At 32.1% G+C, this 25,332-nt stretch overlaps 1 protein-coding gene across 3 annotated transcripts in view; it reads right to left on the bottom strand.

The window, feature by feature from the left end:
- The window catches only part of LOC126879758 (ADP-ribosylation factor-like protein 8), a 67,127-nt gene extending 59,734 nt beyond the window's left edge, over window positions 1–7,393 (bottom strand). For 2 of the 3 annotated variants that reach the window (XR_007696251.1, XM_050643005.1), the window contains exon 1: window positions 7,148–7,392. Coding sequence is in view for 2 of the 3 variants with exons in the window: in XM_050643005.1 (XP_050498962.1) it covers window positions 7,148–7,270 (123 nt within the window). In the remaining variant the exon portion in view is untranslated. Of the gene's footprint in view, window positions 1–7,147 lie in introns of all 3 variants that reach the window. The other variant, XM_050643004.1, reaches the window with a different exon arrangement.
- Window positions 7,394–25,332: the final 17,939 nt, after the last annotated feature.

The raw sequence follows: 25,332 nt of genomic DNA, 5'->3' as shown, positions 1-25,332 counted from the left end.
TTCTAAATAAGTGCGACAAACTTTAAGGGGTAATTTTACTTAAGAAAATAATGACAATTTGCTTTATAATCATATGTCCGCAAACGCTTCGTTTACGAGATACGGGATGTTCAATTTTTTTTACAAACTGACGATTTATTTATTGCTATAAAACCAGTTAAATTATGCAAATCAAATTTGGTGGGTTTTAAGACGTAGTTATTGCACATTTTTTGACATACAATTAAGAATTTAATATTCACCATTGGCGCGCAAACGAGTATTATAACCGATAATATTACCCGTACGCACGCCAATGGTGAATATACAATTTTTAATTGTATGTTAAAAATGTGCAATAATTACGTCTTAAAACTCACCAAATTTAATTTGCATATATCTTAACTGGTTTTAAAGCAATAAATAAATCGTCAGTTTGTAAAAAAATTGAACATCCTGTATCTCGGAAACGAAGCGTTTGCGGACATATGATTATAAAACAAATTGTCATTATTTTCTCATGTAAAATTACCCCTTAAAGTTTGTCCCACTTATTTAGAAAACACCCTGTACTGATGACGAACATGGCCAGTTGTTAAAGTACCTAGCTTTTTTATCATCCAACATAATCGAATAAATCGAAAGACAAAATGTTAAGAAAACCTGAGGCTATAGTTGGGTTTTAATTTCAGTATTTTATAAATGCTAGAATAATCCACAGGGTGATGCGAACTTTGAGAAAAAGCACAGCTTGATTCGTACACCCGGTATGCAATGACAGTTTGACTGTCTAGCAATAATATTATTACAGCGATATTGTCAATGAATAAGGCTATAACGTGGTAAAGAATCGCTTAAATCGGACAACAGGTTTAGGAAATTCGAAACATCAAAAATGACCAAATTTTTAGTGAATCGATTTTTTTGCACCGCAGTGTAGATACATGTATAAGGGACCGTTCAAGTATTACGTAACGCAGGTTGGGGGGGGGGGGGTCAAAAACTGCATTACGCATTAAACTCCCATAAGAGTTCGTTAGGAAGGGGGGGGGGATATCTGCGCCTATTCTTTTTAATTTCTATTTTATATCCTTTTTGACAATATCGTGAAACCGTCACTAAAAATTTAGGCAACTGCCCGGATTCTGGCACTACCTTCCTAAAGCATCTTCTTAATTGCAGAAGTTTGAGAAGTAGAGAATTGCAAAAGTAAACGACCCAAATTGCATGCTCTCATTGTTTTTTTAAACCTTAGTCTTCCGGCAAACTACTCAAATTGCATAGGTACCCGCTGTTACCTTTCGCGTCACATGTCTTGTTTACAATTGAAGCTACTTTTGATTCCAGATGGTTTTTTTGTGTTTAAACCCTATTTATGGCGAATCTTGTATTAGTACCGAAATTCCCCCTCTTTAACAAAAATTTAAGCCCTAAACAACTAAGTAGATATCAGCTTATTTTTGTGTCAACTCCCGAACAAGAAAGTCAACCTAAGGGTAGTAAGTTAATCTATTTAATTAATCTGTAAGTCTCTCGTTAATCTAAATTATCTGTTAATATTATAGACCTGGTGTCAATTATGATTCCCTATTGTTAATTGCTGTAACTGGCTACCCGTGGTGTGTTGTTTCCAGCACTTATTTGCTGTACCTGACTGCTCCAACAGACTGAAGCTCCCACCTCAGTATCCTGTTTTTTGTTGCCAATTATCAGAGCATGTACTATCTTCAATTAGGCACACTGCACACTCACATACTTGGTATGATACAAACTTCACATTTCTTTCAAACCAAGCCCAGACTGAATACTCTGCTATAGTAACCATTGCAAAGTTAATGTCGTTAGTAAGGTAAAACACTTATAGTGGAAAGCTTACAGTGAGAGCGTTTTAATCTAAAATTTCTGACTGAATAATTATGCTAAAAAGGCACCTTTACTTCTACTATGTTTATGACTAGGGAAACTTCAGAGGATTGAGTACTTAATATGTTACAAAACATTTCATTGACTATATAATTAGGTATTTAATAATAAACAATAATTATCAAGAAGTATACATTACAGTACATTATAAACATCACATGTTTGTTATGTTTGATAGCATGTAGTGATGTTAAGTTAGAGAATGCTGTAGAGAAGATGAACAAACCACTTGATCGAGTTAATAAATACCTCAACATGAATAAATTAAAACTAAATATTGATAAAACCAAAGCTGTTATTTTTACTACTAAATATAAGTATAGTTTAATAAATTTAAATCTGATTAATTTACACATTAACAATGAAGAGATCAAAATTGTAAAAACGGCAAAATATTTAGGTTTTCAGCTTGATAACGTGCTGTCATTTGATGGACATTTTGAGTAAGTATATAAGTAAAAAAAATTTCAAAAAAATTGTACTTTTTCACCAGAATAGCTCAAAATCTGTCGACTGAGACTAAAGTAACTGTATATAATACAGCCACACTTTGATTACTGTGCATCGATTGTATATTTATTCAGTCTTAATAAAATTAGTCAGTTACAAAAACTTCAAAATAGAGGGATGCGCATCATATTGAGAACTAGTAGAATAACGCCAATATTGATTATGTTAAAATCACTTGAATGGTTGTCAGTTCGTCAACGTTTGCATTACCTAACCATGGTTTTTGTGTATAAAATATTGAACTCGTTGGCTCCATCTTACTTTCAAAAATATGTTTCTTTTCAGAGAGATGTACATGATTATAATACAAGGGGTACAAATAATCTACATATTGTTGAGTTTAAAAATAGCTTTATGATGAATTCTTTAATTTGCAAAGGGTTTAGAGAATATAATGAACTACCTCTCGATTTAAGAACTTGTAGAAACATTAATACATACAAGTACAGTTTAAAAAAATATATTATAGAGAATAAGATGTGTTGAATGTATTTGTGTTGCCTTGTATGTATACTTATTGTGCTTACATTAATCGCATTGGTATTTTATTCAAATGTTTGTGGCTTTCGATATTGACATTTTAATTAGTTTCAGTTTTTTACTTTTTAAATTTTAAATTATCAAATGTTTGTGGCTTTAGGTATTGACATTTTAAATTAGTTTTAGTTTTTTACTTTTTAAATTATGTTATGGACTATATCAATACTTGTATTGTTTTGACTATATGTACTTTAGCATGTTTATATTAGGTTATCCTATTTCAAATAAAGTATTATTATTATTATTATTTTTATTCAATTAATTATTTCATTCCAATTTATGTTGATTTTATTACTTTGTTAACTTTCCGTTTGTTTTACTATTTTTCTTCTAAAAATAGTTGGCACTCTACTTAATATTCTGTTTAATTTCTCACTTATTTTGATGCTTTTCCCAATAACTAACTTAAGCATAAGCATAAATAAAATGTCTATGCCTCACTCACAAATTGATACAACATATTGTCAGTTGGCAACTCTTGACTTCCATGTGTCAATATTAGTTCAAAATATTAGAAAAGGGATATGCTTTTATGTAAATCTTCTATCCGTCTAAGCACATGTTTCTGTCTAAAATTTATTTTATATTGAAATCTCTAAAACCCTCTGGTTTTTTGGACTAAATTATATTTTTCTAGTCCCTCTTATTCGGGAGGGACCTTCTCTAAGCCCTTAAGAAATTTGAAAATAACCACAGCAAATTGATAGAAGGCAGTTGGACACAAGACGAATATGTTGAGTCAAAATACCACGAATAGATTTATAAAGTTTACATTCAAGGAAAGATATTATTAGAAGAATATGGGAGGAGTTTAAAGAAGGGTAAATCTCTGAAAATAAAGGAATATTGAAGCACCACAAATCGTTGAGATGAAATAAAACTACAGCTCCTTTTTAGAACTCTTATGACTACCTGAAGAACATGGCAAGCATCTAGGTTCAGCGACATCCAAGCCATCATCCGAAGCCAACAAGTGATCCAACTGCACAAAGCCAACAGTACATACAACAACCATGTCATAAGTACCATTTTCAAATCTTGTCAAGCTTTAGGAGGATTTGCTTGTTGATATTAAAATTTAATCTTATTTTATTTTTTAAAGAAAAAGACTTAAAAATATGATTACTTAATTTCATGTTTTATTTGTTCCATCCAAACTCATTTTTCAGTTTGAATTTAAGATGAGATGAACTTACACTTAAATGACTGAACTAGACGAAGATTTAAACAATTGGCTCCCATGGTTAGTTGGAGTTTTACTGTTACACACTAACCCTCAACTTTCTGTGGTAGTTATATTGTTATATGTGTTATGGAATTTACAAAGTATTTACAAAACAATCATCAGACCAATAATGACAATGCAGCAGAAACACAACCTGATACAGAAAGGACAAAAAGAATGCTGGAATTAGCAGAAATGTAAACCCTTCGAAAAATCGATGATAAGACACTATGGGATAGATCTAGAAGTGCAGATATACGACGGAGATCCAATGTGGACAAAACATTAATAACCGGGTAAAAAACAGAAGAGTAGAATGGAACGACCACATAAGTCGAATGACAACAAATAGAGTAGTAAGTATGATAAGAGACGGTTCCCCAATAGGAAGACGATCAGTGAGAAGATCAAGAAAACAGAATGACAACTTACTGGAGGCACATTGAAAAACAGAGTCACATCTACACAAAAAGAAGAAGTGTTATGAAATTAAAATAAATAATTGGCCATAAGATATATAAATAAAAAAAAGAGTAATTACTTAAGACAGGTCTAAAACTATTACAGTAGAACCCCGATAAGTCAGCCTCCAATAACTCGGAAGTCCGGCTAACTGGGACCGATTTTCATCAGACAAGACAAATATTTTTTCACTTTGAGTTTTTTACCAAGAAATAAACAATACTGTATACAACTGTACGTAATTTAGATGTTCTGTGCATATGTATTTCATGTTTTTGAAATTATTATAATGTGTATTTTGTTTATTATTTATATGTATTTTATTAATTTTTACATTATTCTCCGGCTAACCCAGATTTTTGATAACACGGATCGGCCGCGGTCCCGATTAATCCGAGTTATCAAGAGGTTCGTTCCAAGACGACACATTTGTACGATCCCTTGAACCATCACGAAATCGATTGGACTGTTTTAATGCGCAGAATCGCCCTTGAATGGTTTTCGTTCAATCCCGAACCGATTACTGGTATGTAACCGTCTTGGCACGTATTTGTGTACCATTTCAAGTTTGAGTTGCACCTGAGCCATTTTCAGTAGGAGTACCACAGTACCACTAGTAGTTTGCTAGATGGTTAGAAATTATCATTTCTAACATGTTAATAAACATCACTTCAACTTCAAAATCTTCCTCAGAATTGATATCTGACATAAAATCGCTGTCTTCTATGAAAAAAAATATTATCCATATTTTTAAGATTAATTTGAAAAAAAAAAAAGAATTATTAATTATTTAAACGAAAATCAATATTCACAGGCACTAAAATAGCGTGGATTGTGGATTATTCTATTACTGAATCATCAGCTGATCTCATAGCAGTGACCAGTAAAAATGAAAACAATCCTAACTGCGCAAGTCAGTACAAATAGTTTCTGCTTGAAGGCATGTATCAAAAGGACCATTCAGTTACCGATTTCCAAACAGTACATGGATTGCTTGGAACAACACATTGTACGATACGAATCATCATTCATGTTCGCTTGGAACGCATTTTTTATAATGTGCATGATGAAGGCGATACGAAGGATGGTTTTCATGTCACTTGGAATGCGCCTAAGGTTCCACTGTATAGCGAAATGTCATATTTGAAAAGCTCAGTGTTACTTACGAAATAAAAAAATATTCATGATTTCTAAAGTAGCTCCAAACATTAATTAGGTTCTTTGTAACAAACAACCATTAATAAAAGATAGTTTAATACAACTATGGTCCTTTAGCTGAGTTTATGAATATTTTGACAGATTCATTGTTCAAGTTAATATCTTCAAAAAACTTCTATGGTTCTCCAAGTATTTCCAAAGCATGTGGTGAGAAGTTTATCAACATCTTTAACCTCAAGTGAATTTACTTCTTGCAGACCACTTTCTATAATAACGGGGTCAATATTATAGATCGTACAACCTTTCTTTAAAACACTTTCAAATGTTTGCAAATCATTTCTGTAATTAATTTCTCCTCTAATGGTAATATTTCCAGTTTTGCATTTTCTTAGGAAAGAGCGCTTTGTACTTTTAAAAGAAAAATACTATGTGCCGGTGGGTCTAAAAACACTTGAGATTGCTTCTTTCCAATTTCCAGCCAACTCCTAGTCGTATATCACATGGTTGCTGCGATGATTGTCATTGGTCAAAGAGGACATTGCCGACTTTGATTCTAAACCATTCATGGAGATTGCCGTTTTTGATTCATATTCTCTTTATTTTTGTATAGTGTTTTAAAATACGAATAATTTGATGTAACTAACTCAATTTTGGTAAAAATTGGAGATTGCTGACTTTGTTACCAGGACCCTCACTTATTAATATTCATGAAAAACTTTCCATTTGTAAACACAAATCTATAGGTGACTATAAAATTTCAAAATAAACTTTTCTTTTAATTGATGCAGTTTTATTTTAAGACTGTAAGTGAATATTTTTGGTTTAAATATTGGCCATGGGCACTTATGTTTGGTTGTAAGTAGAGTACAGTAATTTTCCACCCCTTGTCAGTTGGTCAAAATTTAACCCAAGCAAGGCAGCAAAAAATAATTACTAAATTTACTCACACAGTTGAAGCTGGATCAGTGAATCGATTGTAATTAAAATACAAAAGTAATAAACAGTGGACAAGGAAAATCTAGCAGTCCAAAAGAAATTTATCAACAAGAGCATATGGATATCTAAGACAAAAATATGATAATATGACAACCAATTAGTGCATTGTGAACTTTGGGAAAACAAAACGAAACGAGAAACTACAAGTAAGTTATAAAGGAGCCTACAAACTTTAAGTGAAAAATCAAAGCCTAAAAAGGAAAAGCATGAAGATCCAAGAAAACATATTTTATAGCAAACATTGGATGTGTAGAAATGATATGATATCCAAATTTATGTGTAAATAGGCGCATTGATTTTCTACACATTTGAGTGCACAATAAAATTGATAAAAAACAGTTTTGAAGTACTTACAGCAATAACATTAACAAAGGTTGTTTTTCCTGAATACTGCAGTCCAACCAAAGTTAATTCCATTTCTTCCTTCCAAAAGAGACTTTTAAACCAGTCTAATATCCTGTTCATTAAGGCAATCATCTTGAGCGATTAATCAGAAATCACTTGAATTTAACAAATCGCTCAACAATTTGTTTTAAATTTAATAAATAAAAATCGAAAACGTAAAGTGACACCCAAAGTTAATGTCAAGTTTGCAGTTGTCAGTGTCAAAATCATACATCTTTCTGTCACAACAAATCTTTCTCTCTCTTTCTTTTATTTTGAGTTAAATATCAAATTAAAATTTATACTATTATATGATTACATTAATGAAAATTCATTATATTAAATTTATTGATTTCATCTTCGGGTATAAACAAACATTTCTTCTTAAAAATTACTTCTAAAATCTGAAAATTTATCCCACGCCAACTTATAGGCAACTAATAATGATTTTGTCTGATACATTTTAGTCCATTTTCTCACGGTAACGGTAAAATATTGCAAAACCTCTGAATTTTAAAGAACCGCTTATATGATATGAAATTTGGCATACACATAGCTAACATGTCAAAAAAGTGATATTGTGCCTATGAGCCACAATAATAATTTAAAGTATAAAATATTTTGCACTGGGGTTGAGTACCACCCTTCACAACCCCCCCACATAACAATTTCATGTTCTTAGTAGGTTCATAGAACATACTTTTCAGAAAAAGTATATACTGAGAATATGCGTAATTACCATTGCGAATGTGCAGAGCAGATACTGAGTATATACTACATTACAGCACTTAAAAGTTCTATGTATATACCTACTTAGAATGTACTACCGCAGTTCCTTTCAGTATATACAGTCAAACCCGCTTAATAGAATACCGCTTATAGGAATATCCCGGTTTAAGGAATAGAAATTTGAGGCACCGAAACGGTTTTACTAGCCACTAACGATCGGTTATTAGAATACCCCGGTTATAGAAATAATTTTGCTTGTCATGAAGGCTATTCCAATAAGCGGGTTCGACCAAGAACATACTTTTTAGAAGGTTCTAAGGAGGTGCTACAAACCTTCTATTTATATACTTAGAATGTACTATCGCACATATTTTTAGTATATGGGAAGAATATTCCAAGGAAGTGTATTCTAGTTATATACCTACTTAGAATGTACTACCACACATATTTTTAGTATATGGGAAGAATATTCCAAGGATGTGCTATATTTCTCAGAAGTATGTTTTCAACATCACCCAATCTCATACTACTAATATATACTACTAATATATTATACTAATATATTATACTTCTATTATACTACTAACTATTCTGCCCTGTTAAGAATAGAAGTCGTAACTGACAAAATCCCTATTTTGAGATATTCGATGTTTTAGATTTGATTAATTGCCATCAACTGTAATGACTCATTAAAAATCTTGTTACAACATAGCAATATATTTTTAAGTACAAATTTAATGAGTGCATGCAATTTTCTTTCAGAGTATTTGAAATTAGACTTTTGATAGATACGACATTTAATCCTAAAAAATCATAAAAATAAGGTAAAGTAAAAAGTCTTATCTTAATCTTTATTAAGATAAACAAAATAACATAAAGTCATAATCAGTTTTTTTAATCATTTAAAGCTCCAGGTTCCATTGAAGTTGGTAAATTATTCCAAAACGTTTGTCTGCTTTTAGGCACGTATCCACACAGTTTGGATATAATTAGTTGTTTTCTTTCAGTCGTTATGCCTCTAGGAATGGACTTGGGTGAAGGTTTTGTCATTCCCTGTTTTGCAATCTTTGCATTTAGAATGTTTACTTCACTTTCTGTTTCTAAGGTGAAGCTGGTTTTGTATGAAAAAGTATATTTACCTCTAGAAAAATTTACTTGAACCATTTGATTTAGGTATGGCCTGGGATTAATTTTATTCAGTTTATATGCAGAAGTACCATCATGCCATTTAAAAAAGTCAGCTAATTCCATAACAATTACTTTAGCATTACTTGCTGTATTTGCTACTACATCCGAAAAGTCTTTAAAATCGTATATTTTACCCATTTGCTTCATGGAGCGTCCTACTTGGTGGTGGAATGAGTCCGCAGCCATGAAGGTATGGCCAGGCTGAAAATACTTAATTTTTCAAGTGCGATATCCTCAGAGTTTACAATAAACGTAAAGAAAGTAAACAAAGCCCAGTTTTGCTAGACTCTATTTAAATTTCTTTCGTTTACGGATTTCCCCTGTTTTAGTTAAAATGTCTTTTTCCACCCTTTCAACAGATACATATATTTTATCTACCAAGATTTCTTGAATAAAAGGGAGATAGTCTTCCTTATCTCCTTCTTCACCTTTGGAATCAGATTCTTCAGGAAAAAACTTTTGCAGCTCTCAAAGTTAAATCACTAATAATGTTCACTTTATTTAAACCTTTTCTGTTTAATTTCGGTTCCTCAATTTCTTCCGTCTCTGAATCTGACAAAATAAAATCGGGGTCATTATCATGCTGAAGTTTCGGTTCCTCAATTTCTTCCGTCTCTGAATCTGACAAAATAAAATCGGGGTCATTATCATAATGAAGTTTCGGTTCCTCAATTTCTTCCGTCTCTGAATCTGACAATCGGGGTCATTATCATGCTGAAGTTTCGGTAACTCAATTTCTTCCGTCTCTGAATCTGACAAAATAAAATCGGGGTCATTATCATGCTGAAGTTTCGGGTGCTCAATTTCTTCCGTCTCTGAATCTGACAAAATAAAATCGGGGTCATTATTATGCTGAAGTTTCGGGTGCTCAATTTCTTCCGTCTCTGAATCTGACAAAATAAAATCGGGGTCATTCATGCTGAAGTTTAGGTTTCCTCACGACACGTCGTCGTAAACTATGTATTTTCTCCCTTTGTTGGTTATTTAAAATATGCAGCATTTTAAATTCTCTGCTATTTCTGTCCATTGTTACTGGTTCAGTTAATAAACTTTAACTTTTGAAACACTATAACAATAAGATTAATACTAGTAAATAAGTGAAAATCAGATACGCCGAATAACGCTTACAACCGTTTAATTTTTAGGTTAAGAAACTAAAAAGGCGGGAACACTATGAACACATAGGTTAGATCTTCCTGTTAGAATATTTTGTCGAAACTACACAATAGTTAAGCAAATTTGTCGTAACTACAAATCGTCTTGTGAAGATACGACTAAAAATGTTAACAAATGGAGATTCGACAAATTGGCTTAACATAAACTCTAAAAATGCAGATCCGACAAAATTTTAAAGTGGAATAACTTGTTTTTAAACAGCAGATAGGTCTTTCATTCTTAACATATAGGTAGATTACTTGGCTATCAATGTGTTGGCGTTATAACCTAAAAAAACTCAAAATTGCAGATACGACTTCTATTCTTAACAGGGCAGTATTATACTACTAGGTTCTACTAATATATTACAGGGTGTAACAAAAATACAGGTCATAAATTTAATCACATATTCTGGGACCAAAAATAGTTCGATTGAACCTAACTTACCTTAGTACAAATGAACAAATGTGCTCATAAAAAAAGTTACAGCCCATTGAAGTTACAAAATGAAAATCGATTTTTTCCAATATATCGAAAACTATTAGAGATCTTTTATTGAAAATAGACATGTGACATTCTTATGGTAGTAGTATCTTAAGAAAAATTATAGTGAAATTTGGACACCCCATAAAAATTTTATGGGGGTTTTGTTCCTTTAAACCCCCCCAAACTTTTGTGTACGTTCCAATTTAATTATCATTGTAGTACCATTAGTTAAACACAGTATTTTAAAAACGTTTTTGCCTCCTAGTACTTTTTCGAAAAGTCAGTTTTTATCGAGATATTTTGAATATTTGTCAAATCCACCACATATTTGTATATGGCTAAGTACGATTATGGAGACTTGGTAATAATATGAAAATTTATTTATGATTTACATTTTTAGGTATATTTTGAACTATTTTAAAAAAGAAGTCACATCTCGATAAAAAGTGCCTTCTAGAAAAAATACAAAGAGGCAAAAAAGTTTTAAAAATACTGTGTTTAAGTAATGGTATCGCAGTAAAAGTTTAATTGGAACATACACAAACATTTGGGGGGTTTAAAGGAACAAAACCCCCATACAATTTTTATGTTAACATATTAAAAAAGAAGCCGCAACTCGATAAAAACTGCCTTATCGAAAAAATACTAAGAGGCAAAAAAGTTTTTGAATTAAACTAATGGTACCACAAAAATAATTTAATTGGAACGTACACAAAAGTTTGGGGGGGTTTAAGGGAACAAAACCCCCATAAAATTTTTATGGGGTGCACAAATTTCACTATAATTATTTTTTAAGATGTTCCTGCCATAAGAATGCCACATGTACATTTTCAATAAAAAATCTCTAATAGTTTTCGATATATTCGAAAAAAATCGATTTTCATTTTGTAACTTCAAAGGGCTGTAACTTTTTTTATGTGCATATTTGTACTAAGGTAAATTGTTCATTCGAACTATTTTTAGTCTCAGAATATGTGATTTAATTTATGACCTGTATTTTCGTTACACCCTGTATATTTACATATTCTAATTGCATATGAGAATGTAGTTAGTGGAACCCGCTTATTAGAATACCGGTTATAGGAATATCCCGCTTTAAGGAATAGAAATTTGAGGTCCCAATATGTTTCTACTAGCCACAAATGATCGGTTATTAGAATAACCTGGTTATAGGAATACTTTTGCTTAGCACGAAGGCTATTCCAATAAGCGGGTTCGACTGTATTACATTCTACAATATTACGTAAAAAGTAAGTATAAAATATATAAACTTTAGTTAGTTATATAGGTACCTATGTATAATAAATATTATATGGGTAAGTAGGTATATATAAAACATAAGTAATATATTTAGTTTATTATGTGCACATCAAAATAAAAATGCTGCTTATATATTATATAATAGCCAAATATATATATATATATATATATATATATATATATATATATATATATATATATATATATATATATATATATATATAATATGTATGTAAATTACTAAAATTTATAGGTATCCATACATATACATTATACATACTTTTACTTACTAGGTATTTAGAAAATATTGAAGTACCAATATGAATTTATTATTTTCAAGCTGCTTTTTATGTTCTTAAAAATGTTTTAATAGTCCTTGTAGCTAGAAATACTTCGTCTTCGCTTCGTCCTAATAGCGTAGACATGAATACCTAACTGTACTGGAAACTATTTTCATATTTTGCCCTTTGTATTGTACCTACCCCCTTCCCTTGTGCAGGTATAAAATATGCAATGCAATGGTCAGAATTACAATGAATGGCCTTTTCCGGATTCCTGAAAATTATAGGTAAAAACACTCATGGTATAAACTCAAATCAAAATGGTATATTCATTTCAATTGAAAACGAAACCAGAATTTCTCATTTTTCTTCAATAGAATTAAGTTTTAAACTTTTTTACAATATAATTAAAAAGATTTAAAAAAATGAATTAGATAGTTCAGTAGTACCTACCAAAATACCTCCATCCATCTATCCAATGGCACTACAGCCCAAATCGAGCCTTGGCCTCCTTCAATAAGCTTCTCCAATCATTTCGATTTACCGCTGTTCTTTTCCATGAACGCGTTCCCAGAAAGTTCCTGGCATCCTCATCGACTTCGTCTTCCCATCTCTTTTTAGGTCTTCCAACAGGTCTTCTTTCCTGCATTCTTGCATTCAGCAATTTTCTGGGGATTCTATTCTCATGCATGCGGACCACGTGCCCTGCCCACCGTAATCTCTGCAGTTTAGTGTGTTGTGCTAGAGTTGGTTCGCTATATTGCTCGTATATTTCTCTATTATACCTAATTCGTCAGTTGTTATTTTCACTTATTGGGCCCAGTATCCTACGTAATACTTTTCTTTTAAATACATCTAATGCATTGGCAGATTTCTGTGTCACTACCCATGTTTCGCAGCCATAACTTACTATGGGCCTGATTATTGTTTTTTATACCCGGAGTTTTGTTTTCCGGTGTACGTCTCGCGATTTGAATATGTGGCCCATCGCGAAATAGGCTTTATTTGCCAGTACAAGCCTTCTATTTATTTCCGGTTCTTCTTCATTGCTTGCAACCAGATCCATTCCTAGGTACGTGAATCTATTCACATGTTCTATATCGTCAATAAAGTGTTGTTGCGCCGGTCTATTTGATCTGGTTTGTATGAGTAGTTTTGTTTTATTTGTGTTTATTGCTAGCCCTACTGCTTCTGCACTCTGTTTCAACTCAACGTAGGTTTCTTCCGCTGCATTCATTGTTCTGCTCATTATGTTTATATCATCCGCGTATGCTGCTAATTGGGTAGATTTGTTTGTACCTAAACCAAAAATACCTAATAATTTGTTACCAAAATACCTAAATTTTATTAATTATTCTTAACGCGAAGTTGATAATCTATAGGCTAACATTATTCTTCTTCCTATAGGTACATATACAGTATATATTCTTTTTAAGATATTTTAAAAGTATATACATACAAGTATATATGTTAAGCATATACTTTTGCATATACTTACGCATATAATAAGAATATTCGATTAAGGTATATTCTAAGAATAAACTTTTACGAACATTCCGAGATACTATACGTACACGAATGGGCTCAGTATATTCGGTGCAAGAATATTCTTTGACGCACATGCAAAGAACATGAAATTTAGAATGTTTTTATGGTGCATGCTATGCTTGTACTACGCATATACTAAAAAGATTATACTCCGACGAATGTTGGTAGTATATTCTTAGAACATGATACGAACATCATTGTTATGTGGGCCCTTCCCGGGAGTAAAATACATATAATAATATTGTTCAAAGTAAGTCCGGAAGTAGATAAACTGTCGATACTTTTTAAGTTTTGTGCGAGTGAATAGGTATCTTCATTTTTCAACAAAAAAAAACAATACATTTTTAGACGGGTTTTCACAAATACCTTGCTAGATAACTAAGCAAAAATATAGCCTATAAATATAACAGTTAAAAAACTTGCAAATAAATATTTTATTACAATGAATAATTACATTTACCTATATTTTTAACAATAGAAATATATTATATAGTCGAGGAAGTGAAGCTGGAAAAAAGGCAAAACCTCGCAATTTTTTCGTCCAGCATCGATTTGTACAAAAATTTGGGATTAGGCTCATTTCACCTTCTAGTTCAATTTCTATATTGAGCCGTTGTACGCTTTTGGTTTTTTAAGGGTGAAAACCACCCCTAATTGTAAAAAATTATAAAATAACATTTTAAACTATAATATTGTCAACATTTGCTTCTTATTAGTTACATAATTATAATTTTGTGCTTTAAGATATAATATCAATATTTCAACCCTTAAAACCACCCTTGTTCGAGCTATATATGAAAAGTTTACTTATCCTAAAAGAATAATTTCGGTTTGCATCAAGTTACATAAAAATTTGGGGATAGGATCATCTTACCCTGTACTTCATATTCTATATCATGCTCAAGGGCATTGATTATTTTTAGGGGTGTAAACTACCCTTATTGTCAAAAATTATATAACAACATTGTAAACATTAATGTAGGTAAAATTTGGTTTTGACTGGTTAAATAATGATTGTTTTATGCTTTAGGATATAATATCATAATATTTCAACCCTTAAAAACAACCCTTAATAACATTTAAATTTTTATAAGTAGACAATTTAATAGATCTACACAGAAAAAAAAAATAGAATTAAACAATTACACAAACATTTATTTACACAAAAATACGAATAGTTTTTTAGTCATCCAGTATACGAACCGGCTCTGTGGTATTATATAGGTACATTGAAAATGCTCTATAAGGGGACTATTCGAATTTTTCGAAAAAAAAAATAGTTTTATAAACATAGCTCTTTTATTTTTGGCGGTAAAAAGTTTTTTTAATAATAGTTTTGTAGGATTTTTGAGGAGTAATAAGACTGTGTAAATTAAATTCCGTAATATCCCTGAATTTTTAATTGAGGTGGGTTTAAAGGGCTCGAATAAGGGGATGTTTGCTCGTAAATAGATGTTTTGAACAGCTATATCTCGCTAACTGTTCACTGTAATGAAAATCTATGTATAAGAAAATTTTAGCTAGGTATTATAAAAGCTACAATTTAGTTATCTATCATTATTTTGAAGAAAATGATGAAAAATGCAAAATTGCAAAAAATCTATTTTTCTTTAAACTCCAATTTTTCTAAAATTAGGCCTTTTAAATATGTCAAACTTCTTGGGTGTATTGATAATATAAATAGAAAAGGAATTACAAAAAGGCGAAGACCAATTTTTAGTTACAAGGGTAGTTAGGGGGTTGTTTTCACTGTTTTTTCCGTAGAGGAAAATAGGTACCGACATTTTTTTGATCATAAGTTGCTCAATTTTTACGCTAGAAACTTTTTATTATTTTTTTTTGAAAGATCTTATTGCATGCTTGAAAAAACATCATGTAAGTTTTCCTGGAAAATGCAAAATTTTCCCGATATTTGGCTTTGATTATTTCAAATTATGCATTTGACGAAAAAAGTTAACCTTTAACATGCCGTATCTCGGTTTGTATTGGTCGTAAAAATATTATAGAAAAACAGATTCGTTTGTGTTACTAAACGATAAAATTTTGATATGTACAGTTTTTTGATTAAATGCATATTTTTCGAGTTATTCTCAAAAAACCCTCTAAAAAAGTTGATTTTTCCGTCGAAAAACTGTTACTTTCAACTGCGAATAACTCGAAAAATATTAGTTTTACGAAGAAAATGTAAAAAACATTTTTTTTTAAATCACTTTTTACATCGATTTACATGGTCAAAATATAATAAAAAATTCCCACCCCTGAGATGGGGTGGCAACTACCCCCAAGGTTTTAGCGTACAGCAGCATGATATAGAAAATGATCCTTGGACTATTCCCTACCTTCTGTGAAAATTTCAAGTAAATGCATGCTGGACGAAAATGCTTCATTTCCTCGACTATTATATTGTGTTAATAGTACCTAATTCAGTAAATAGCCAACTACTCGTAGACACACGAAAATATTGGCGAGCTTATTATTACAAAAATGAAGCCCTTTTTCGAGGAAAACTTACTACAACTTTTGAATTGTTTTGAAAAAGCTTTACTTTCGCTTTTAAAAAAGTTTCTAGCTCAAAAATAAGCAACTTACACCCAAAATAAAGTTAGGTACTTCCTTTTTGTTTGGTGAAAACAAAAATTGTGAAAATGACCCCCTAATAGCATCACAAATGAAATTATTCGTAACCCCTTCACAAGTTACTTTACTTAATGTACCTATTGTTTATATGAACTGTAAGTTTCATCGGTCTAAAGTGCTTATTTTTGAAAGTGCTGAAGTTGAAAATGCTTGAATGAGTCACCAATCACGTGTTAAGAATTTACTGATATATATCTTGTAGACACTTATATTTATTTAAATTAAAACACTTACTTTATAATTCTTTTATGCACAAACACTTTAATTAATACTAAACATTACTTAAGAAGTTAAAATCTTCCTCTGTAGATGGTATAAAATTTTATTAAAAAACTTTTCTAAAAAAGATCCAAGTTGGAATCAAAGTACATCACAAAGTACATCCAAACGTTTTCGGTCTTATTAGACCACCATCAGGTTAAACTTCTGAAATGATATTAAGTAAAACCTGTGATGTATATACGCTCTGAGCTTCGCTGGTGTCGCTCCTAGCGGATTAGTAATGCAACTTTCACCGGCAATTTTTAAATTTATTATTTAATTGTTATCGCTTAATATTTACAACGCAAAAAAGTAATTAAATTGTAATCGATTTTTTTAAGATTTTGCTAATCATTTTGACGTTCTACTGATGAAATATTAATTTCTTACTTCGGATACTTTCACAATTATCGTGTAGATGGCACTAAGATTAATAGAATAATTTATAATTACATATTATGGAACATTAAAAAAAACTTAAATTCAGTATTTAAAACGTAAGTATATTTAAGGTAAAAATATATACTACAGCTTTGACTAACTAATATTTTTTATAATTAATGTTTTTATTTTTAATTTTAAATTAATCACTTTGACATTTATGTCAAATTTCCAGTAAAAACTTACAGACTTGTCACTACTGGCGCTCGCGAATTTTTAAATATCCCCTCTACGTACGAGCTCACAGCGTATAAGGTTTTAATCAACATAAAATTGTACCTAATTAAACAATATTAACAAGAGAATAAACTTGGCAGTGACACTGACTAATGTCAAACACTGACAGAATAAAGTAGTCTTTATACTATTACAAATATTCAAAGTGCAACCAATGCAGTACCAAGGAGATTGCGACGAGAATATCACATCATTCTCCCACACTATAGTCTTCCAAATACCGTGGTGAATGACGAACTCTTTCAGATCTCCTAGGCGCTTCTGAAGGAGGTAATGAGCTTCGCTGAGAGCACATTGGTTGTACTTTAAGACGTAATGAATTCGGTGGAGAGGGAGATATAGTTGTATTCTGCCTGGGGCGGTATGTTTTGTGTAGTTGTATCATTGGATGAGGAATCACTGAGACTTGAATGTGATTCAAGTGGGTCCTCTACTAATACTGATTTTTGACCTGGTATATCTAGTATTTATTCTCCTTCACCTCGTCCAATTGGAGCCAGATGACAGATATAACCTCTACTTCTTCTACGATAGGATGGTACTTGTTTTTCCGATCGAGCATTTTCATTAAGGCAAGTCCTTTTCATTAAGACAAGCATCGGTAAAAATTAAGGGTAGGATTATCTTTTAGTACCTGCTCGGTGACGAATTGAGGGCCGACCGTTATCGTACCCCAGTAAATGGCAGCCTGATTTTCTTTATGCCTGATGAAAAACTTTTGGACCCTCCCTCGTAAAATGTAGTGCCTGCTGTAACGGAGGCAGCTTCCGTACCTTTTTTACCGGAGAATATTGTTTGTTGATAAAATATTCGAAACCTTCAGATTAACAGCCCGAGCGGCATTATCTAAATAAATATCCGTGTAGGCAGAATCTGTGAAATTTTGGTAATTACTGGTTTAATTGATTAACTAAATTATCTAAAATGTTTCCTTTCCTTTGGCGAGTTTTGTTGTTTTGAATTTTTTGTACACATCGCATAATTTTGTAGGAATATGAGAATCGAAAAACATAGGAGAATATCAGTGTGGGTTCAGAAAAGTCAGAAGTACTGCGGATCATGTCTTTACATTACGACAAATACAGATTAAAAGTTACGACTACAATAAAGACATGATGGCTCTTTCCATTGACGTTAAACAGGCTTTCGATCTAGTCAAAAGAAGGAAACTATTCACAGCATTGCCATATATGGATGAATGGATGTTTGTCCAAAGCTTATTAGAATGATAAAATTAACTCTCAATAGAACAGTGAATAAAGTCAAGATAAACACAATAGTATAACAGAAAGCTTTGAGGTCAAACTCAAACAAGGATTACGGCAGGGTGATCAATTATTATCATCTATAATGGGGTTAGCATAATATAAAAAAAGGTTATACAGGAAGTAAACATTAACTGAATTATCAGTAGTAATTGCACAAGAGCTCTGAAATTATTGAATTTTTCCCGAGTGACACTTTGACAGTTTTAATTTCACGAGCCGAAGGCGAGTGAAATTATATCAAAGTGTCACGAGAGCAAAAATTCTATATTAATTTCAGAGGTCGAGTGCAATTTGTTGCGATTATTTCATGAATAAAACTGTTCAAAACCAAAATTTTATTGTAATTTATTTATGTAAGTATCATTAAACACACAGTTTTTATAAATATTTGACGATTGAAAGTCATCACTTTTATAATTTTTAAAACATTAATTGTCATTAATGTCACTGAATGTATTTTTTCGTAGCAACGAAGGGCATCTGACGTAATATACTTAACGACGGGAGATTATCAAAAATTATCGATTTAATTCAGATTTCTGTAGCTTTCTATTGGTCAGAATCTCCTATGAATGAAATAATCCATAAAATCTAATTTATTATAATTTAAATTTCACTTTTATACAGTTACTAATATATAATCCAAATTTTAAACAACACTAATAATTTGAAATTCATAACCAACAACTGATTACCTGTCTTGTCATGTCACTTCGGTCTGATAATTGGCTTGTCATCTCCTTCACTTTTGTTGGTCTGTGTCCATTGAACTGGCAAGAACCACAAGTTCTTATCGAGCGGGGAACCATGTTGCCCTTTGAGCACTCCTAACACATTTCATCTTGTAACATCGACTTGGAGTCGCTATAAATACCATATAATTATTATGTAAACCATAATTCTCGATGTAACCTTTTTCAAAAAGTTGCTAGTTTCTTGTACTAAGCAGAACGTAAGTATTGCCACATTTTTCTTTAACCTAGTCACAATTTTAACCTTTTGCATTCATTCTAACGTGGAAATACTTCGTTCTAGGCACTGAGGATGATCTGATCCAGATTGAAAACGTTTTGCAAATCCTCTTGGAGGACTTTTAATGTTTTTTAATAAAACTATTTTATACCATTATACAAAGGAAGTTTTTACTTCTGTATGGTTTTTCTAACTATGGTATACAGCCAGCTACTGGGATTTTCCCATTCATTTTGTTTTATTAACTGAACAGTTCTAATCTATTACAAAAAAACATCAGTGCTTAGCATTTGCCAACGATTTGGTAATTTTGGCGAGAAGCAAAATAGAACTTATGGAAACTGTCATGAAACTCGAAGAGAGGGCAGTAACCAAGGGATTACCAAGATAACCAAGAGGGTAAGTATATGGAATGGACACATAAGCAATTCATTCGGGAACAATACATACATAACAATGACAACACAGCAAAGAAAATGCAATATAACTTCGATGAAATTGAAAAGATTTGAGTACTTAGGAACTGTGTTCACACAAGAACCTAACTGTGAAGATGAAATTATATCGGCAACCCGCGCTACGTATTCTGTCAATCCGTTGTTACGAAGCAAAAATATTTGTCTAAAAGCAAAACTAAGAACCTACAAGACCGTAATAATGCCGATAGTGACCTGTGCTTGTGAAATATGGGTCACAAAAAAATACCAAGAGTTGTTATTAGTATGGGAGCAGAAAGTACTGCGAAAAATCTATGGTGGGAAGAACTTAAATGGACAATGACTAAGAAGAACCAATAGCGAAATAACTGAGCTCTATCAACAACTTAACATATTAGCGGTAATTAAGGCACAAATACTTTGATGTCTGTGCCATGGTGAGAGCATGATTCCATTTAGAATTACCAGCAAGATAGGTAATATACTCTAACCAGTTGTTTCCTATCATCCAAGTAAGATTGGAACCAATCTAAAGAAATACCTCGAATTCCGTAGAAATTTAGTTTTTTATCAAAATGTTGTGTTTTACACAATCAAAAGCTTTGGCGTAGTCACAAAAAACGGTGGCAGTGTGAAGATTATTGTTCAGTGCTTGATAAACCTCATGTAGTACAGAAAACATGGCATCAGTGGTGCATTTATTATTTAAAAAGCCGAACTGATTTTGTGATAAAATGTTGTTTTCAACTAGAAAGGACATAAGTCGGGCTTTTATGAGTCTCTCAATAATTTTGGAGAGTACCGGTAGTAGTTCAATAGGCCTATAATTGCAGGTATTAGATATTTCACCACCCTTATGAAGAGGAATAATGATGGCTGTCTTCAGGCACTCTGGAAATTTACCTTTCTCAAAAGAATCATTAATTAGTGAGATGAGGACTTCTAACACATTTTCTGGAAGATTAGAAAAAATTTTTATCGATAGACCATCAGTACTCCAGGAGGATTTGCTTTTGATACTATTGATTGTTTGGATCAGTTCAGATTTATTGACTGGTTTTATAAAGAATTAATTCGAGACCTGTCTTGAATTAGGGAGATAGGAAATGGGATTTTGTTGTGGCAAAATAGTTGATGTAATATTTTTACTTACATTAACAAAGTATTCATTTAGATTTTCAGGGTCTGGAAGGGAAACTGTTTGAGCAGTGTGGGTTTTATTTCGAAGATCGTTTATTATGGACCAAGTTTCTTTTGAAACACTTTTAGAGCTTCCCAGACTGTTTTGGTAGTAGACTTTTTTAGCTGATTTTATAAGTTTAAGATAGGTTGCTCTGTACTTGATGATATATTCAGTGATAGAGACGTTCTTAATAAATTTGTTGATATAGAGAAGAGAACGCATATTCTTGGAAGATATTCGGATACCTTTAGTAGTCCAGGGTTTGCGATGTTTTGGCTTAATTGCAATTAAAGGAAATGCATTACTGAAGATACAGGCTTATCTAAAAAATTACTGAAATTATTATCCACGTCCATACCAGGAAATTGCCACTCAGAGGTTAAGCATAAATTTTGGAATTTACGAAAGTTCCGGGTGGAAAAAATCCTGCCTAAACGTCGGGTTTTCGAGGAGGGTTTGCTGAAGATATTAAACTTCGTATAAACTGCTTCATGATCAGATAGTCCAGCATTAATAATTGTAGAGTGGACATCAATGGGTGAGAAATCTGGGACAGTATAATCAAATATGGTAGATGAAGTTTTTGTAATCCTTGTAGGAGAATCAACGTGCATTGTTAGACCATACGATTCAAATATGTTGACCAAGGATATTTGTGTAGCACAAGCAGCAGCATAATCAATGTTAAAGTCTCCGCATACAATTTTTCTACTTTTATGGGGCAGGTCATCTAACAAATTTAGCAGGTTCTGAAAAAATAGTTCCACGGAAGAGTCAGGTGATCTATAAATGCAAATAATATAAAGATTAAGATTCTTATTGTAAACTAAGGAAAACTCAAAGAAGGCTTCACACAAAAAGTCATATTTTGTTACCAAAGAAAAATCATTACTCGTAGATAGAATTAGTGTCCCCCCATAAGCTGAGCTTGGACGATCATACCTAGCAATTGTGGTGTATTTATCTACAAAAAAAGGCTCGTTAACTTCAAGCCAGTGCTCTTTAACCGCAACTACCGGGGGAAATCCTAATTCCCCTAGGAACAAAAATAATTCATCAGTTTTGTATCTTATAGAACGAATATTAATCAAAACCATGCTAAAGTTGTTATCATTAAAACAATTTGAGGATTCTAGTCCCTCAGAACACGTCGTGATGTTTAAAAATTTCGTTTTGGAGAGGCAGCGGAATAGTAATTTCGGTGACATTCCCTTGATTTTTGCAGGTATATAATTCTTTCAAAAGTAAGAAAGGACCTATAAGCATTAAGATCAGCTTCCACCTCATCTGAACCAATCCCATAGGTATTGTTAAATTCCAGCAGAATTCGTCGTAGATCTTCAGTCTTAGTGGGAAGTCCATCGGAAGACAAAAAGAGTTTAACGCTTGTGTTGGTAAATCCATCGTAAAACACTGAAGCTGGTTGGTCGTGTAGATAAGCAAGATGAAGTTTAATGGCTTTTAAGATATCCGGTTCCCTTAATCTGGCTAGAAGATAGCGACTATTCGAGTTATTGGTTAATCTAACTCTTGGTGGGGTCAAAGGATCCAGATTTATCGAAGGTTCTAAAGTATCCTTCTTAATGAAATTTATAGGCGAATGGAACGGATTCTTAGATTTCCAAACTTCGATGGCGTGCTTGTTTGTACGTATGTTTGTGTTTTCTACTTCATCTTGGTTCTTGCGAGAATTGGTAATTGGATTTTCCAAGGTAGCAGGACTTCTGAGATTCTTCGGATTCTTATGTGACTCAGATGAAAGCGTTGGTTCAGAATAGGAAGATTCTATAGACCATTTAATGTTAACACCAGGTGGCCAAATTTCCTTATTAAATAATAAGTTAATAGATGTTTTAGATTTTATACCTATTTTGAACGAAGAGCCAGTTGTTGTGTCAGCATCTTTAAGGAGTGCGTAACATTTAATATATTCCTTAATGCCTAGCTTCTCTTTAATATAGTGAACAACTTGTATAGGGGTGTACGTTGGGGTCAAGTTACTAATAACTACAAAGTGACATTTATCATCTGTAATTTTTGGCTTTTGCTATGGACTTCGTTCGAGATGTCGGGGCTCTTCAGTTTGGGTACTTGCGGTGGCATAAGATGTATTTTTCTTCAATATCTCTTTTTTAGTTGGTATAGTAGATAGATTTTTTGTAAGACTGCTCATTTGATTTGAAATTTCACCGACATTTGAAGAGAGCCTTTCTAATCCCAACTTAATCTCAGTTGAATTTGTATCTTGGATTTCAACCTTGATAGTCTCATCTGAAGAAGAGCCGAAAAAAATTGACGATATATTGAAAATGTCGTGTTCCATCTGCCTTACAGATTTTAAAACCTTTTCAGGATTCAGCAGGTTGTTTAGTTTGTGGATCTCGTCAATTTTTTTCGTAAGATAGTCCAGTTTGCCGTCATTTTTAGTTAATAGGTCATAAGTCTCGATGAAAACAGGCAAATTGTCATTTAGTTTTTTAGTAACTTGAATTAAGGCCTCAAAGTTCTCTAAAGGTATTTCATTTTTTGATAAATTTGTAATATTTTCATTTAAATATCTCAAGCTTGGAGAGTCACATACGGTACAAAAGAATCTAAGATGAGAAAACTTTTGGTCCAATAAGGCTTTAGTGATGGTCTTGTTTAATCCCGTATATTTCATACAGAAGTTTATTTGGCAATCTCCATTACATCTTAACTGGTTGTATTTATCCGAGTCAGAATATTGTGTAAGACAATGTTCACAAGTATACGTCATTTTCAAGGTTAGATGTGCAAAAATTAACTAGGTCGATGAGATGATGGTAATAAAAATTGAAACACTTACAGCTAGTATTCACAACACATAAATCAAAACTAATAACAAAACTTGTAAACACAAGAAAACAAATCAAAACATACATCCGTATACTTCCACTGCTGGAAAACGAATGGATATAGTAGTTCTCAGTTCTCTTATTAATTTTTCTTGAAGTAATAGTTTTATGTTGTACGTTATATGCAGTGTTTTTCGTTTTTGTAGAGTTCCGTAGTTTTTGGCACTTTTAAGTTTATTACAATACCTTAATTTTATTTATATCTGCTAGGAGTGGGAAATTATTCTTTCCACATATTCTTTGTATTGATTTATTTGTATCTATAAAATCCGTTGATGAATTTTGGTTGTATAGTACGCAGTTTCTATTAGTTGTTCACGTAAGAATTTTTCCACAAAGTGCACGGAAAACCATAGACGCCATTATCATGAATGAAATATCTTCTTTTTCTTCGTAAAGTACCCTCTCCTCAATGGAGGTTGGCTACTACCTTAGACAAGGAAAAAAGAGAGGACGGGTAACACTCACTTAACACACATGTTCCAAAAGTGAAGCCAGTTTTTGGTTTGTTCGTCACTAAAAACATGGCGGTCACGTCAAAAATAACAATGGATTGCCAGTGGTGGATGTTCGTTGAAGGTTAAAATTTCATAAAAAATAAAGTAAATCATCATCTAAAATTCGTAATAAAAACGTATGTATGTATTGAAACGTATGTACGTAATATGAGCAACTTAATAAAACATTTACCGTACACAAATTCTTCATTTTAAATACATTTCATGTTTTTATTTTAAATACTCAATGCATATCAATACCCCAAAGATACGTCGATGATCAAAATCTCTGGTGTCGGTTTGGCTTCACTTTTGGTCATAGGATTACTCGTCCTCTCTCTTTCCTTGTCTAAGGCTACTACCATTGAAAACTCTTCTCTGTCCACAGCTGTTCTTATTATCTCTTTCAAAATTTAGCCATCCCTTTTGTCTGATGTTTCGTAGCCACGATGGTATTTTCCTTTTTAGTCCACTCTTGCCCTCAATATTTCTTATCACTAATAATATTTTCTAATGAAATATTAAAGTATTCTAAGTCGAATGAAATACAACCTATTAAACAAAACCACCAACTCTTCAACAATTTGAAATCCTTTTCAAGTTTTCAAGTAAAAATTCATGAGTGTACAAAATGTTTTGGTAAGACTATCATAAAAATATCAAGGACTTTCTGAAAAAAGCAAAGAAAGAAACAAAAAA

The sequence above is a fragment of the Diabrotica virgifera genome, chromosome 2 (genome assembly GCF_917563875.1).
Source record: "Diabrotica virgifera virgifera chromosome 2, PGI_DIABVI_V3a".
NCBI lineage: Eukaryota > Metazoa > Arthropoda > Insecta > Coleoptera > Chrysomelidae > Diabrotica > Diabrotica virgifera.
The sequence above is the reverse complement of the archived record's forward strand: the minus strand, read 5'-3'. Positions and strand labels throughout refer to the sequence as shown.